Here is a 16285-nt window from a genome sequence, read left to right on the forward strand (position 1 = left end):
GATGGTTTTAGCATTTTGGCATTCAATTCTAGTGCAAACTTTTACCCATTGCAGAGTTCAGTTCGAGTGCTTTCTAAACTTGCTCCAACATCTTGATTGATCTAAAGTAATTCCCATAACCAGATTTGATCTTTTAACGGACTTTGTGAACCCTATCTTCATTTTTCATTTTGGGAGCATTTACCCAAGATCTACGGAAATGATGTGTGCACATAATTTGCATTAATTTGTTAGCAATTTGAATATCTATAAACTAGATCTATATTATTGTTGTGCTAAAAGATCGTGGCTAGTTTTAGACATCAAGTATTCTATACCATATGAACTTCTTGTTTTTTCTAACTGATCAATTTTAAACCCAAAATAAAACATAACACGGACTAGTTCGGTTGGCCCGAACATCAATTCAATATAGAACAATGAACATATATATATATATGCGACACATAGATCTCTATATATATATATATAGAGCTCGACAACACTTTAAGTAGACAATTAAATAATTACATAATAAATTCTAATTTCCCCTACCCAAATTTGTTATATTCATCTTCTTCTTTATCTGCTTCTGCTTATCTGGTTCTTGGACCGATCGATTAATGATCAAACTTTAACTATTTGCTAGGATTAGTTACTTGAAATTCTAGAATTTTAATCTGTGCGGTGTACAAACCTGTTAAATGTCCAACTGGGGACATCTTGATAAAATGATTGCATTATGTTTCCACTCGATCGAACATTGTTATCCATAGTCTGACCTTAGTCTAGCTTTATGCCGCTATCATCCGGATTCGACCACACTTCGACAATGTCAACTAGATTCTTTTCCAGCTCGCTCATCATGCCGCTATCGATGCCACCCTCCATACTGTCCTCGGAGAGCAGCATCGGCTTGCCATCCAGCTGCTTCAGTCTTTCGTTATGGGACCCTGCTGGCTCGCTGTTGCTGCTGTTGCTCCAATAATTGCTCGAGGGGCTTGTTGCGTTCGCATTTAGATCGTTGTTCCAAATGTACACACTATCACGACCAGCTGAGTTCTGTAAGGATTCCAATTAAAAACCATTTGCAACTAAATAGACTAAAAACTAACCTTATTGGCATTGACATTGAGGTTGTCATTGTGCTCCGGCTTGTAGGCTGGCTTCGGCTCAAACCCTGCAAAGTTCAGCTCGCCGGCTGTTGTGCTCTTGTCGCTGAGGAACTCGTTTTTATTGTTTGGATCATGCTCCATGGGCCAGTTGTGCCAGTTACTCGTCGAGCGTTTGGGACAAATGGGGCCGTAGCGGCTGTGCATTGAGGAGCCGGTGGGCACATCCGAGGTTGATGCATCGTCATCCAATATGGAGTCGGAACGCACAAAGTTGGCCGAATCTTTGTTGGAGTTATTCCAGAATATTAATGAGATATTGTTGTTGTTGTTGTTGCTGCTGCTGTTGCTGCTGTTGTTGCCGCTGCTGCTGTTGTTGTTGTTGTTGTTGTTGGGCCTAAACAATGGCATGGATTCAGCATGTGCTGCACTCTCCACATCCAGATCAATATTAACATTATTACTCGGCGGTTTCTTTTCATAAAATGAGGTATCGGCTGTTGCGGGTAAAATTGTGGACATGACTCGACTGGGATACTTGCTGGACGGCGGCGCTAGCGTTGCCAATGCTTGTGGCATATACGTATGCTCCCACGGATTGCCGCCAGCAGCTGGATGGCCCAGTTTTGTAGCTGCTGGTAACTCGGCGTTGCCTTTGCTGTTCCCCGTGGCCTCGTTGCCAAAGTAGGGCGAATGATAGACATCCGTTGGAAGTATGCTGCAGAAGCTCTTGTGGTTGTGTATATTGTTGTTGTTGTTGTTGCTGATGTTGTTGTAGTTCGGTGGGTTGCGTTGCGGCGGCGGAGCCGGGGAATTGCCCGGATACTCACGCGTGACATTGTTGCGCGACGGAGCCGGCGCCGGGCCATAATTAAAACGTTGCTCATAGCGTCCTGGTGCCGGTGGCACCCGCAGTCCATTGAGCGCCGCGTGCTGCTGCTGCTGCTGTTGCTGGCGACCAATAGGACTGTGATGTGCGCGCAGCAATTGTGGATGGACGCCGCTTGGGGGAAGGTTGTGTGCTGCAGGCGGCATGCTGCAATTGGGCTCGAGGAAGCCTCTGGTCGGCTGTGCTGGTGGCTGCATATAGCGTATGGGCGATATGGGCATCATTGGGCCGGTGTGTGCAGGCACTTCGCTGCCCAGGGGCAGCGGCTTCTTGCCACCTGGTGGTATGCTGGGCATTGCCATGGGCATGGCTGCTTTAATATGCTTGCCGCGATTGCGGGCGCGATAGCGTTCCACCTCCTCCTGCGAGTGGGCAAATGTGCAGCTGGCGCCACGTGGGCATACCCGTCGATGATTCAGGTCCCGGCACAGACTTATCTTGTACTTTGTGTTGTTGTTGTTGGCAGAGCCGCCGGCTAGACTGCTCTCCTGTGGCTTGCGTATGCCGTGATGCTGCAAGAAATGTACTAGACCCATGACGGCATGCTTCACAGCGTCCAGCGCCTTGGATACATCCTCCCAGCTAGCTGTCTCAGCGCACGGATCAATGCCGGCCAAATACTGCAGATGATTGTGCAACTGAGCCAACTTGGCGGGATCGCTGGTGCGCTGCAGCGCAATGACCAGCTCCTGCACTGACTGTGCAAATGCAGACGGTGTCTGCAGCTTGTCAATGATGCTCTGCATGTGGGACTTGTGCGTAATGTCGCCATACAGCAGCGATGACCACTGCTCGGGCGCAATGCGCAGTCCCGCCTCGGTGGCAATCTGCACTATCTGGGCATCGTGTTCGCGTCTCAGTGCATCATAGGTGCGAAACTCCTCCTTTAGCTGCATCAGCGAGGAGTCCGCTTCGCGCTTGGACACCTTGAAGCAGCTGGCACGATAGAGCAGCTGCACCACATGACCAATGCTCGTCTTAGACGCTTGAGGAAAGCGAGGCTCCAGCCGTTGCACCACAAACATGACCAGTACTTTTCGTGAGAGCGCCGAGCCTTCTTCAAGCGCGAGCAACACAAGCTTCAGTACCTCCTCTTGCATGGCGGGTCCCAGGAACTGACAGCCCCGAGTGCGCACCGCTGCCCAAAGATTCGAGCTGAGCTGCTGCGGATTCTGATGCTGCAATATCAGTTCGGTTACTGTGCGTTCGCCCAAGGAACGTGCAGCACGCAAGGCACGCACGCGACCCTCCTCCTCCATTAGCTGGCAGTTGACAAGCGTGACCAGTTTGCGCTGCATGGGCCGGGTCAGCAAATTGCTGCTGTTCAGATTTAGAAACGATTTTAAATGCAAGGCCAATTCTTCGATGCATTTTCTGCCCAGCTTGTAGCATTTTAGTTGTTCCGGCTGCAGCTTTAGCACACTTGGTGCCAGATCTGCCAGCTCCTCCTCGGCGGCGCCACCACCACCTGTACCGCCACTGCCATTGCCCACCAGCTGCAGCAGCGCATAGTTAAGCGGCAAATTGTCGATATCCGTAACAATAAGCGTCTAAATTACAATATTACGATTTAATACATAGCTTTGTGTGATTAAGGGGCAAACTTACCTGATCGTAGGGACATTGCCGATTGTAGAGCGTGGTCAGGCAGGGCTTGCATATTGTGTGCCCGCAGCCCAGGCTGATTGGCACACGCTGGCTGGCTTCGAACTCATTGCAGCAGATGGGACAGTTGAGAAAGTCTGTCCATGAGGGCGCCTGAATCGGCATGCTATAAAAAAACGTAAGGAAAACATTCGATTCAATACACTCATCTATTATGTGTATGTTGTATGTACATAGGAAGTACGTTGCGCTTTTAACTTGTTTTACGATTACCGATACCGCACCGATACCATACCGATACCACCAACAACGTCAGCTGTCGTTCAACAGCTCGCACATACACACACACGCACGCACGAATATATGCATATATATATGTAGCTGTATACATTTGTACATGTACGCTGGTATTAATACACTGTACGTATGTGTATGTGTGTGCTTGCCACATACCTATGTACGTACATTTCTGCATATGCGAGAACTGGCAACTCCGAGCAGTTCCTTGACCATATGATTATGATTTTGTTTTTTAATAAGGCACACACACATGTATATGTCGAAATGTAGTTATATAGCACCTTGTATATATAACTGGCAGTGGCACAATGGAGAGAAATTTGAACGTAGTTCAACGTCATCAGCTCGCCGTCTGCTTTCTTTTTACTTCAAACAAAGACACTTCTATTTTCTGCATGCCCCCACCAGCAGTCCTTGCACACTTCCACAACTTGGTGCTGCGACAAGCATTCCGTTTATATATATATATACACACATATAACAGACGGTCCTTGAGCCTACAGGAGAGCGCCCGAGCCCCCGTTCCCAGAAATGACAAATCAGACTGCAAACTGGAGGCAGTGTTACGTTTCACTTTTCACTTGAGTATGTATGTACCGTTTGCGTATATAGCACCAAATAGTGAGTTGTTGTTAACTCACCTTCAAATTGCACATATTATTGCATTAAATTAAAGGTACGAAGTTTTTTTTAATTTTCATTTGGCGTTTTATAAAAATGGGGAGTAGAACTGGAAAACTATCGATAATTGTAATATTCGATGCATTTCTACTGTCTTGGCTAGAGGTTGCGGTGGCAGCTCTGACTGAAATATCGATAGTATCGCTTACTCGATACCACGTCAGCTGTTGGCATAATTTTTGTTATCTATTTTAGTGGTTTTTTTTAAAACGAGCTTAAAATTTGCATTTTTTAATTATTAGTTATTGCATTATTATACATTTTAAACTTTGTGTATGTCTAGTGTGCGGCCTTATTTATTTAATAATTTATTAAATTTATTACCAAACTGATAACTTAAACTCACCTATAGCCAAGAAAAACATAAAATCATTTTGTAGCAAAAACTCGGAGATAAGGACGGCTGATAAACGTATCAGGCATAAATCCACGATTAAAAGTTAATTGTATATATAGATATAATTGTGAGATTATCAGCTTGGCTCATTGACTAAACGTTCGTTAACAAATAACGAATTTTTAAAGAGTTACAAATTAATGTGTGCTTGGTTTTGCGCTCTGCGAACCATAATTGGAGCCTTTACTGATTTGTGTCTTGTTAATTGCAGCGCCCATTAACCAATAGACTGTAAAATAAGAAGATGGCATATGAGTTGACAAATCTGCTAAAATATCACATTTGTTCTTTGAATACGTACAGATGGCAAGCACAGACAGAGCCGTAATCAGACCAGTCCAATTCGACGCCAGTAAGCACGTGATCAAGTAATAGATAATTAGGGACAACGAGTAGGTGGCCCAGCCGGCAAAGTTGAGTAGACTGCTGAGACGAGGTTTACAGACTTGGAATGGCACCTCCTTGACGCCAGACTTCTCGAAGAAGCTGCCAGTCTCATAGAAGCTATCAATTATGCGATCCTTCTCTACGAACAGCTTTTGCAGCCATTCGGCGGCCTCCTTCTCGCCCTCGGGCACTTGCTCCAGCGGAATGCGTCGCATAAGCATATAAGGCTCGACACCCTTGCCATTAAGCAGGGACAACATTGTGGGCGGCGTCTGTAAAGAGAAACGAACTTGAGAGTAGAACAAATACAAAGGGGTAACAGGGTTAAGGGCGAACCTTCTCATCGGCCTTAAATGCCAAGTTAATGTCATATATAACCGGGCAGATGCCACGCAACGCCGGCAGGCTAGCCGTAAATCCCTTAGTGCGGGGTATTAAATGATGCTTGAGCGGCGTCATGCCACGCTCCAGGGCAAACTTAACCGAAGCTTCGTGTTTTTCCGGTGTGAAGCGTGTGCCCTCTGCATTCAACAGAAGCCATGTGGGATCCGGATAGGAGTAAACAATTTTCAGCTGCTTGGCAATGATCTCCTTGTCCTTGTCGAAATCACGATTGAGGAAGACGAACTCGGCTAGCCACCAAGCCCAGCCCATACAAGGCACATATCTGATGGCCTTCTTAGCGTACGCCTTGCAATTGCCCAGTACGCCGACCTTATCGCAAATCATCCAGCCAGCCAGCCAATCGATTTCGTATTTATGATTCATCATCAGCAGCACATGCTCCTTGCCTGCATACTTTTTCGCATCGTCCGCGTCCATGTAGACGCGCAATTTACAGCCCGCATACCAATCGGCGACAAAAACTAGCTCTGCAATGAAAAGGATTTAGTATGAAGCTCTCTCAACTCGAGACAATTTCTTACGGCAGTAGAAGGAATAGCATAGGTAGTACATGAGCTTGCGGAAGAGATGCTTATTGAATGGCTTCAGGCATATGTGCAGCAACAGTTGGGCGAAATTGATGGTCAGCCCGCTGGTGAAGAATGTTATGGCAATGCATAGATGGATCAGTCTCAGTTTTTTGAGCTCCTCTAACGTAATCATGGTCACGCCTTGGATAATCTAAGAGAGAGCCAAACGTTAGGGCAAATGGTGGTATATTAATCTAAGACAGTTTTACGTAATAAAACTTAAAATAAGCACGATATAAGTATCTATATATATATGGTGTATATATAGCAACGTTTTTTTCTTGTCAATTTTACGACCAGCTCTCACACACACACTTGGCACGCGCAGAACTGCGAAACGAATGCGAGCAAAGTTCTAATCAATTTACCAGCTGGCTGGTCAATTAGCAGAACAGACCTTAGCCAATTCAGATTGTCATTGATTGCCCAGTCAATAGATATACATATATATATATATACATATGCACAGTTTAATCAAATACTGCCTTTATCTGAAAACAGTGGCCAGCGGGTTGAGATAAGGTTGTGAAGGCAGCGCAATGCAATTCGTAGCAAGATTATTATTATTGCCTTCTGAACTGACCAAAGTCCGCACGGTCATGTCATAAATGAATCTTAATGCACGTACGTTTGTATCGCCAACTTATTTGCATATATTACGTATGTATGAAGATACTTTTTTCATTTCGCAGCAAACAAAATGTGGGAACGCGCGAGGGTGTCTCTGTGTGCGTATGTGTGTGTGTGTGTGTGTGAGTGTGTGTGCTTTAGTGTGCGTGCGTGTTTGTTTTTGCCAACGTGATAGCTTCATGCTACAATTACTATTAGTTACACTTTTGTTGTCTATTCAGTTCAATGATCGCGTGTAAATTACGCTTAGCGCCATAAATATTTATCTAGTTGACATGGCCATGGCATATATAGCATATATATATATATATGTATACAAATCGCACAGTTGTCCAATCTATAGCTTCTTCGTTACACATGATACAAATTTGGTTACTGTGCACTTAAATATATGTAGATGTCGTATTTATTCTGAACGCACAACACAATTTACCTCTTAGCAACGTTTTTTGTGCGATTCGCGAATTGTTTTTTTGTCAATTAAAGTTGTTTTCGTGTACTTAGCGCTGCAAGACAATCGATAGAACTATCGCTTAGACCAGCAGAACTAATCGATTAAACACATTATTCAGCAACTTTTAGTGCCGCCCTGGCTTATGCCTTTTGCGCTGAGCAGCTGTTGCAGCAAATGGCGCGCATATTTAAAACGGCAATAGTTTCAAGACATTAATTTGCAAAGACAAATTTGAAGCCATATAATTTTATGACTACGTTTGAGCTGAAGGTTTGGTTGGCTCCTGTTCGACGCTTGGAGTCGAAATTTAAATTGTTTTACTAGCTGCCAATATTTTGGTATTTTTATAATCTTCTTCATATCTCTATGCTACTATTTTTAAGTTTACGATTGCAATAACTGATAATTGGTACACAAGCTCATGAATAATACAGCCGCTACTTAAAGCGCTTACTGCTTTCAAACTTTCCTATTCAACTTATCTAATCAGGTTAAGTCATTGACAATTATTTTTTATGAGTACCAAAAATTCCAGTAGTCAATGCCAGATGTCCAGCCATCTAAATGTTACATATACAAAATGTTCTTCATTTTTAAATCATTGACAAAATCGCCTTATCGCTATACATACATTCATATCTCCTAAATCCCTGCTGATTAATCTGCGAACACGTTCGAGAATATAAAGATCAAGAGAATTGTAATACAAATTTAATACAAATAAATAGAAAGAAACTTCGTAAAGCCTAAATTGTTAAACAACTCATAGAAGTTGTGCGTTCCGCTTACTGCCTTTTGTTTATGTTTTTTTTTCCGTGTACCTAGCGCGGCCCGCAATCAATATAACTATCGATAAGATTAACAGCACATATCGATTATTCAGCAGCTGCTAGTGCCGCCCTGGCCTAAGCCTTGTGCGCAAAATAGCTTACGCGCCAAACAGCAACATTTGAAATACCAAAAGCTCTGCAAAACATAACCTTAAAATAATTGCGAAAATATAAAATTCATATGCTTAAGTTACTGCGTTTGTTTAAATAGTTATCACATAAACATCTACATGTTGTTCGTTTCAAGTTCATATCAGCCAACGATTGCAATAAAGCGGCAAGCGTTTATTGGTAGAAAGACTGATAAACATGCTGCCAATACTTTATCGCGCTTACTGTTTCCAAAATTTTGCGTTTCTTATAGTACACTTATAATCACAATTATGTTTATCTAATCAGCCTGACTCATTGACAAATGTTACTTTTTTTATGAACTAAATGTGTAGCGAGGGCAAACGAAGCATTTTCGTGTCTGTCAGCAGTCTATGCCAAAGTCCAGACATGTAATTCCTACAAATATATAAGCTAGCTTTATTTTGCATTCTTTATTATCAAATCATTAAAAAAAAATCGTTAAATCGCTATGCATATACATATGTACAGCTCGCCTTAATCCCCGTCAAAGAATCAACAAGCTTTAAGGTGCGGACACGCCTCTTTTTTAGTTGCAAATTCATCAAACGTAAACTTCCCTATTGTATAGAATATTGAACTGATAACTAATTTGTCTTCGATTTGCCACCAGCGACACCATATGTGGAACCTTTGCTGATCTTTGACATGTTGTTCGCCTTTCTCAGCAGCAGGAAAACTGCAGGTGGAAAAACATATCAGTTGATGAAATTGAAATACAAATGAAATAAGCCGTATACTTACATATCACAAATATGGTCATAATGGTTATCAGGCCAGACCAGTTAGCCGCCAGCAAGGATGCGACAAAATAGTACAAGATCGACAGCATGGAGCAGCTGCCTACCACGGCGAAGCTGATGAGGCTGCTGATGCGCGGATTGTAGATGGTGCAGGGCACCTCTTTGATGCCCGACGTCTTGAAGAAACTGCCCGTCTCATGGAAGCTGTCGACAATGCGATCCTTCTCAATGTACAGATTCTGCAGCCAGGCAGCGGCCTCTTTCTCGCCCTCGGGCACTTGCTCCAACGGGATGCGTCGAATAAAGATATATGGTTCCACTGTCTCGCCGCTCAATATGGAATTCAGATTCACGGGCACCTTTGAGTCGCGCTTGAATACCAGATTGATGTCATAAATAGCCGGACAGATGCCGCGCAGCGTGGGCAGGCTGGTCGTGAAGCCCCTCGTACGCGGTATCAAATGATGCTTGAGCGGGGTCATGCCCTTCTCCTGGGCAAACTTCACGGATACCTCGTGCTTGGCGGCCGAGAAGCGTGTGCCCTCGGCTGTGAGCAATACCCAAACGGGATCGGGATACGAGTAGACAAGCCTCAGCTGCTTGGCAATGATCTCCTTGTCCTTGTCAAAGTCCCGATTGAGGAAGACAAACTCCGCCATCCACCAGGCCCAGCCCAGCACCGGCATATACCTGATGGGTTTCTTGGCGAACGCCTTGGCGGTGCCCAAAATTTCCAATTTTTCGAGCAGCATCCACAGGCACAGCCAATCAATTTCGTAAGTGTGATTCATGATCATCAGACCGTGATCCTTGCCGGCGATCTTCAAGTCCTCGCTGTCCATGTACACGTGCACCCGGCCGCCGCCATACCACTCGGTGACCGAAACCAGCTCTGCATCGTATTAGATAAAACGAAATACATCAAAACGAAATACTTGAAATGGGCTGAGTTCATGACTTACGGGAGTAGAAGGCATAGCACGGATAATACATTAGCTTGCGGAACAGTGTGGGATTAAAGGGCTTCACCAGGATCAACAGCAGAAATTGGGCGATATTGCAGAGCAGGCCGCAGGAGAAGAATGTTATTGCGATTATCATATGGCATATTGTATGCTTTTTCAGCTCCGTTAGCGAGACCATCATGAAACTGAAGATAAGAAATCTAGTTAATAATATAAAATTAGTATAGAATTATAATAGAGAATGTCGTTATAAATAATTAAGCTCTGAAGCGGCCTTCAAGCTGAGATTCGAACCGGCGTCCCGCTTGTTTCGGTTCTCCAAATAACTGGTTCATTTAGATAATTCGTTAAGCAAGGACTATTCAAATTATTTGATTTCTCCTTTAACCTCCAAGACCTTTACGTAACGTAACGTAACGTAACATAAACAGTTATAATGATATCTGGATAAAATTGCCCATTGAACTATGGCATTCGATGATGTGCACTTGAAAACAGGTCTTCTTCTTCAAAGATATGCTTAATCATCATAGCTAATTATCATTAGTAGTAATGATCATCACTTACCGATCAGATGTGCTAGCGACAGGTCGGAAGAGGTGGAGGGAGGGGGGGGCAGGGGGTGGTATTTCTTAGAAAACGCGCGCACGGAAACAAGCGACTTCCTTGCTTGCACAGCCAGCTGCTGTGATCAACTGAATGCCGAAATATTTCCAACTGTTTGCCCTAGTTCCATTGACGGTGCTGATATCGATGATTAATAAACTAATCACCCTTTACCGTTATCAATTGCGAGAACCTAAGCGCTTGTCGTAGTTGTCGTCCGAGGCGAGCAGCCAAGATAGAAAAAATCAAACACGCTTCCCACATATTTATACATATGTATATACGTGTGTGTGTGTGTGGGTGTGTGTGTGTGTGTGTGTGTTTACGACCCTGCAAGGTGGCCATAGTTCATTTGAACGAATGCAAGTCATTACACGCTATTAATATCGGTATCACACACACACACACATACATATACATATGCATAAATATATTCATATATTCACATACACACGCAGTTCATATTCGTATGTATTTGTATTGGCTGCTGTCTCTCTATGTTCGATCTGCGTCAAATTATCAGCTAAAAATCTACTTAAAATGATAATGAGCATTCCGTTTGTGAGTATTTTTAAATGTAATTGGCATATTTTTGATATGTTTTACTATAGCTTTGACGTGAAAGTAGCGTATCTATAAATAATTCTATTTGATATGCTTCTAGAGCAGCATATGCAAATTGTTGTTATTTAAAAACTAGAGCTTTGATAACACAAAAGTATCGTTGCTTTATGCAGCATCGATAAGTTTTAATGCTCGATAGATTTTCGATAAGTTTTAAAATATGTACTCCTCACCTTCCCCTAATTTTGATAAATTCTGGTTACAATAACATTAAATGTTATGCCAAACAAATGTCCGCTCAAATTGACAATTTGCCAATTAACTTTTTGCTGTGTCAAACACGTTTTGTATTCAACTCTCTTTGACCACCAGCATAGAAAATATTTTAAATTATCTTAAAATAGCTTTAAGAATAGATAAATCGCTTAACCGAGATGTTATTAGCAAAACGTATGTTATTTAACAGACTCACCAAATGTTAACGGCTCAATCTCTGTTGGGCGCACTGTTGTCAGTAACAGCAAAAACATTTCTTCTTCTTTTATTGCCATCCTCCACTATCTATACACGAATAAAAGCCGTCGTCGCCGCAAAATTTTTTTTTGCAATGCTAGAAAACAATTAAGAAAAGAAGTACTATTCCAATAGCCATTTGGTCGATTGTGCGCAGATTACAAACCAAACGCAGCTTTGCTTATTGAGCAACCGTACGGTAAGCACTCGCGAGGCGGCACCAAGGGCAACAACAGCCATTTCTGCCGGCAGACGCGACGCTTTTTTGCAAGAGCGAAAAAAAAAATTGAATTTGTGCAAAACGTGAGCAGCGTGTAAGTATGGCCCAGCAAACATATAATTATATGATCTCGTACTACATGTGTTTAGATTTCAGTTAAGTCTGAGTGTGCGTGTGTGTGTGTGTGTGTGTCTGTGTGCAGTTCCAACAAATTCAACCATGTCGAACGTGGAAATTTACGACTCGTCTAATTCGCAACTGAGCAGCGATGAATACAGCCACGACGAGGACGACGATGCATTAATGGATGTGGCTGTCAGCAAGCAAACGCCCGCCAAATCAGCCAAATCCAAATCCAATGACAGCTCACCGACCAAAACCGACAGCACCTCCACCACGCCCCGCAAACTCTCGGACGACCTGGATGCCACCGCCGCCGCCGCGTCAACGAAGCCGCCGTCCAATCGGGAGCATACGCAGCGTCAGATTAAGCAAATGCAGCGGGACATTCAGGCAAATCTGTATTTCAAGCGACGCAGCATAAAATGGTATATACTCTGAACAATTATTATAATTTGGCAGATCCTTAACAGTTCTCAATAACCGATTTACCAGCATTGTCTGGTTAGAGATCCTTGCCGAGCAGTCTATGGCTTGAGATATGTAAGGGAGTCCAATTTTCTTATAGGTTGTCCGACAAAGCATATATAGCTAAAAAGGTTTAAGCATATGAACATTAATCTTAGATGAAATAGTTAAAATTTTAAGCTAATTAATCCATTTTCTTGGCATCTCAATGACAAGAACCAGCAGAATTCGTATTCGAAGAAATTGTTATGTCAATTTGAAATGTTCTCTCGAATCATTCAAAGTGACAACCGAAAGAGAGCTCTATGCATATTTTATATTTTTTCTGCAAGTACTTGTGCGTATTAAATAGCTTTTTACGTTCAGGCTTAATCAACGGGTTAGCAATAAGATCGACTACATGAGCCAGCTGCGGCGCGCTCTGCCCAAAATTCAGGCGCAGGCGAGGCGCATGGCCGAATACCGCGCTGCAAAACGGGCCATTGAACGGAAGCAGCAGACGCGCCAACAAGAGCGACGACGCAGTGGACGCACGCCCAGCCGCAGTCATAGTCGCAGCCACACGGGCAGCTTGTCGCCGGAGCTGATCTGCCTGGATGATACCGAGAATGAAGACTCGCCGGAGAAGCCCACCGACACGCCGGCAGCAGGCAATCAGCCGCAACAGCAGGTGGCCTCAAAGACGCCACCGCCTTTCACTTTGCAACTGGAAATAGAGAGTGAGGCAACGCCAGCTGAAAATGGCTCCGTGCTGGATGAGTTCTTGACCATGAAGCCGGCCATAGCTGCAGAGCCGATTATAGAAGAAGCCGCCGGCTGTAATAACAGCATACAGCAGCAGCAGCAGCAGGAGATGCAGATGTTGCCTGCCCTGGACCTGGGCTATAAGGCAGCAATTGAGTCTAGAGCTAGCTTGGATATGCCTCTGGAAGAGGCCACACTCAAACGCCGTCGTTCAGTCACGCCGCCATCGACTGAGCCGCATGTGGATAAGCGCACCAAGTCGTTGCCAACCCAAGATATGGATGATGACATTATAGAGTTTTCGCCTGTTTATGCAACTCCTGCAAAGCAAGCGGCAACAGCACAGCAAGTTGCAGTTGCAGCAGCAGCACAATTACCACGTCCAACACCACCGACAGCGCCCCTGAATAAGCCAAGCATCAGTCAAGCAGCTGTTGCCCAGCTGTTGGCATCCAGATCCAACACTGAGTCACCATCAAGCACGTCTGTGCTCAAATTGGGCTCACCGTTCACATTGACACCGTCTAGCGACATGGACTTCTATGCGCAAAAGAAGACGATGCATCAGTCGCAGGCTGTAGACATGGCTGCCATCTCGTATAGCCTAGAGACGCCCACACCACCCGTGGAAGCCATGGAGATAGTCTATCCCAATGAGAAGTCGTTGGCTGACATTAAGACAAGCGCCGAGCCTCTAGCTCAAACAGCCAGCGCGCCAGCCGTTATACAGCAGCAGGCAGCACATGAGGCGCACATATTTGCCACACCCTACGCTCACCAGCAGCAGCAACAGCAACAGCAGCCGCCCCAGCAACAGCAGCCGGCACAGCAACATCAGCAGCCACCACAGCAGCAGCCGCAGCAGGCACAGCAGCAGCAGCCGGCGCAGCAACAGCTGCCGCCGCGTCCAAAGCAGCGCTCCGAATCCAACTCCAGGCAAACACAAACCATTGCGGCGCCCGCGTCAGCACAACCACGCAATAAATCCTCAGTTGATCTGAACAACAGCAACAGCGATGCGGTCTTTCATCAGCGCGTCAAGGAGCTGTACACGGAGCTGGACGAGATAATGAGTGATAAGGTGCGCGCCGTCAAGCCGGAGCTCAAGTCCTATGCCAATGAGAAGCAGCGCATTGAGGCGGACATCAAGACGCTGGATAATTTGATTACCCAAAAGGAGGAGGAGCATAATCGTCTGCTGCACTTGCGCTGCATCAAGGAGGAACTGCTAGCGCGCATTGAGCGCAAGGAGCGCATACTTATCATGAAGGAGATACTGCCCTCGATTCTGAACAAAAACTGCAGCACATCGGAGCTATATGAAATGCATGCATTGCTGCACAACGAACAAAATGCGCCAATGCCCTCGCGTCATGGTTCCAGCGCAGTGGAGCAGCTGATTAACAGAGTGGAAAACGGACTGGATGATCTTAAAATCTTGCGCGGGTATGTTTGCTTAGAGATTTGCCATCTTTTAATGAACTTATTAACTTGTTCTTTAATGGTCCAGCGCTTTGGGCCTGCAGGAGAAATCGCCGTCCTGCGCCGAGCTGTCCATGCCGCCGCCGCCGCCACAGCATTATGAGACGCAACAGCTGCACAGACGCAACTCTGTGCCTGCTATGCGTGCATCACTGCCTCCCATAGTGGGCGATCGCTCCAGTATCTATGGACGCTCTGCTGCCGTGCACGAGGATTATCGCCGAGAACAGCCTGAGGAGTTGCTTGGCAAGCCTAATAAACTACAGCCACCACAGTCACGGTACGAGCATATAGCCTTAGGTTCTGGTTTAGTTCAGCTCTTTAAACAATTCCATTTGCAGTTATCAGCAGCTGATCAATGAATCCAAGCAGCTGACAGGCTCTGCAACGGATCTCGCTGCCAGCTCCTCATATCGCCAACAGCCACCGGACGCGCGACGCAGCCAAACCAATTCGCTGGACAATCATTTTGATAATGAGATGCCACTCAAGCCGTTGTACAACAGCAGCCCACTGGCGGCAGGCAATCAGCGCAAAAGCAACGATACAAATAAGCAAGTAGGTGCACTGCATCCACAGCATTGGCTTGCATATAATCCCTATGACTCCTTTTGGTTATTCCAGTACAACGAAGTACATTCCATGTATCGGCGGGCGGAGCTGCTGCAGGGTCTGGACTCGCTGGACCGTGGCTCAAATCCAAACAATCGCAATAGCAATAACAATATTAGCAAGCGCATGGGCTCCACTATGAATGGGCCGGAAGAGCTGGAGCGTCGCTGCCAGCAATGTGAACGCTATAAGGCCACCTACATGTGCGCCGGCTGCCAGAATCAATGGTACTGCAGTCGAGAATGTCAGGTGAGAGAGGGAGAGAGCGAGAGAGAGTTGTTTATATAGTAAAGAGCTGCTCCCATATTAATTCAAATATTCATTGCAGGTGCGCGCCTGGGACACACATTGGGAGTCGTGCCCCAATTAGGATATACTCGCTGTATCAGCATTACTACTACTATTAAATATAAATAAATACATATATATATATACATATTCATAGTCGCCCCTCGCTCCCTTTCTCCAACACAACTCAACATTTCATACATTAGTAATCGTCAAGTTTCGCTATCGGAATTTTTAATTGCAATGCATTAAAAAAAAATACATGTAATTCGTTTACAAGCACACACACACACACACTCACACACACACAACACGCACATTTTCCATGCACACTCGAGTGTCGGTAATTGCAATAGCTCAATATTCGTCAAATGATTAAAAAATTAAAAATATATATTATATATACACGCTGTACTCGGTGTTAAATTCAAGTTTTCAGTAATTTATATAGATGTACTTATTTCTCTGGCAGCTATAACAACTTTTGCCTGTTACTTGATTGACTTTAGTTGATATGGCTGGCCTCCCCCCCTTGTAGGTGATATATATTTTATCTGATTGTCCACATTGAAGACACAAACACAATAATT

The 16285-nt window shown here is 44.7% G+C and overlaps 5 protein-coding genes across 6 annotated transcripts in view; 1 reads left to right on the top strand and 4 right to left on the bottom strand.

Moving 5' to 3' along the window:
• The window catches only part of LOC115762606 (coiled-coil domain-containing protein 186), a 28704-nt gene extending 27930 nt beyond the window's left edge, over positions 1-774 (bottom strand). Inside the window, exon 1 of the mRNA XM_030704902.1 lies at positions 677-774. Within this exon, the coding sequence (XP_030560762.1) occupies positions 677-701 (25 nt within the window). The 5' untranslated portion in view covers positions 702-774. The remainder of the gene's footprint in view (positions 1-676) is intronic.
• LOC115762605 (roquin-1) lies at positions 742-4700 on the bottom strand. 2 transcript variants are annotated; one of them, XM_030704901.1, is made up of 4 exons: positions 4527-4700; positions 3589-3751; positions 1095-3530; positions 742-1041 (listed from the first exon to the last, which is right to left on the bottom strand). In XM_030704901.1, exons 2-4 carry the CDS (start codon positions 3748-3750, stop codon positions 763-765), a joined length of 2877 nt encoding a protein of 958 aa, XP_030560761.1. In that variant the 5' UTR covers position 3751; positions 4527-4700; the 3' UTR covers positions 742-762. The 2 variants fall into 2 exon arrangements, with proteins under 2 accessions (XP_030560761.1, XP_030560760.1); XM_030704900.1 differs by lacking the exon at positions 4527-4700 and adding an exon at positions 4051-4100.
• Positions 4701-4808: 108 nt separating this feature from the next.
• LOC115762607 (1-acyl-sn-glycerol-3-phosphate acyltransferase gamma-like) lies at positions 4809-7465 on the bottom strand. Its single transcript, XM_030704903.1, has 5 exons — positions 7388-7465; positions 6277-6475; positions 5687-6222; positions 5265-5622; positions 4809-5192 (listed from the first exon to the last, which is right to left on the bottom strand). Exons 2-5 carry the CDS (start codon positions 6455-6457, stop codon positions 5101-5103), a joined length of 1167 nt encoding a protein of 388 aa, XP_030560763.1. The 5' UTR covers positions 6458-6475; positions 7388-7465; the 3' UTR covers positions 4809-5100.
• Positions 7466-8768: 1303 nt separating this feature from the next.
• On the bottom strand, positions 8769-10910 carry LOC115762699 (1-acyl-sn-glycerol-3-phosphate acyltransferase delta-like). The gene is made up of 4 exons (XM_030705023.1): positions 10646-10910; positions 10076-10263; positions 9115-10005; positions 8769-9049 (listed from the first exon to the last, which is right to left on the bottom strand). The coding sequence occupies exons 2-4, from the start codon at positions 10257-10259 to the stop codon at positions 8958-8960; spliced, it is 1167 nt and encodes a 388-aa protein (XP_030560883.1). The 5' UTR covers positions 10260-10263; positions 10646-10910; the 3' UTR covers positions 8769-8957.
• Positions 10911-11805: 895 nt separating this feature from the next.
• LOC115762705 (mediator of RNA polymerase II transcription subunit 15) lies at positions 11806-16261 on the top strand. Its single transcript, XM_030705029.1, has 6 exons — positions 11806-12529; positions 12936-14759; positions 14824-15075; positions 15137-15353; positions 15420-15656; positions 15736-16261. Exons 1-6 carry the CDS (start codon positions 12201-12203, stop codon positions 15775-15777), a joined length of 2901 nt encoding a protein of 966 aa, XP_030560889.1. The 5' UTR covers positions 11806-12200; the 3' UTR covers positions 15778-16261.
• The last annotated feature ends 24 nt before the right edge of the window (positions 16262-16285 follow it).

This window comes from Drosophila novamexicana, unplaced genomic scaffold (genome assembly GCF_003285875.2).
Source record: "Drosophila novamexicana strain 15010-1031.04,08,12 unplaced genomic scaffold, DnovRS2.1 tig00000644-arrow-pilon, whole genome shotgun sequence".
NCBI classification, from domain to species: domain Eukaryota; kingdom Metazoa; phylum Arthropoda; class Insecta; order Diptera; family Drosophilidae; genus Drosophila; species Drosophila novamexicana.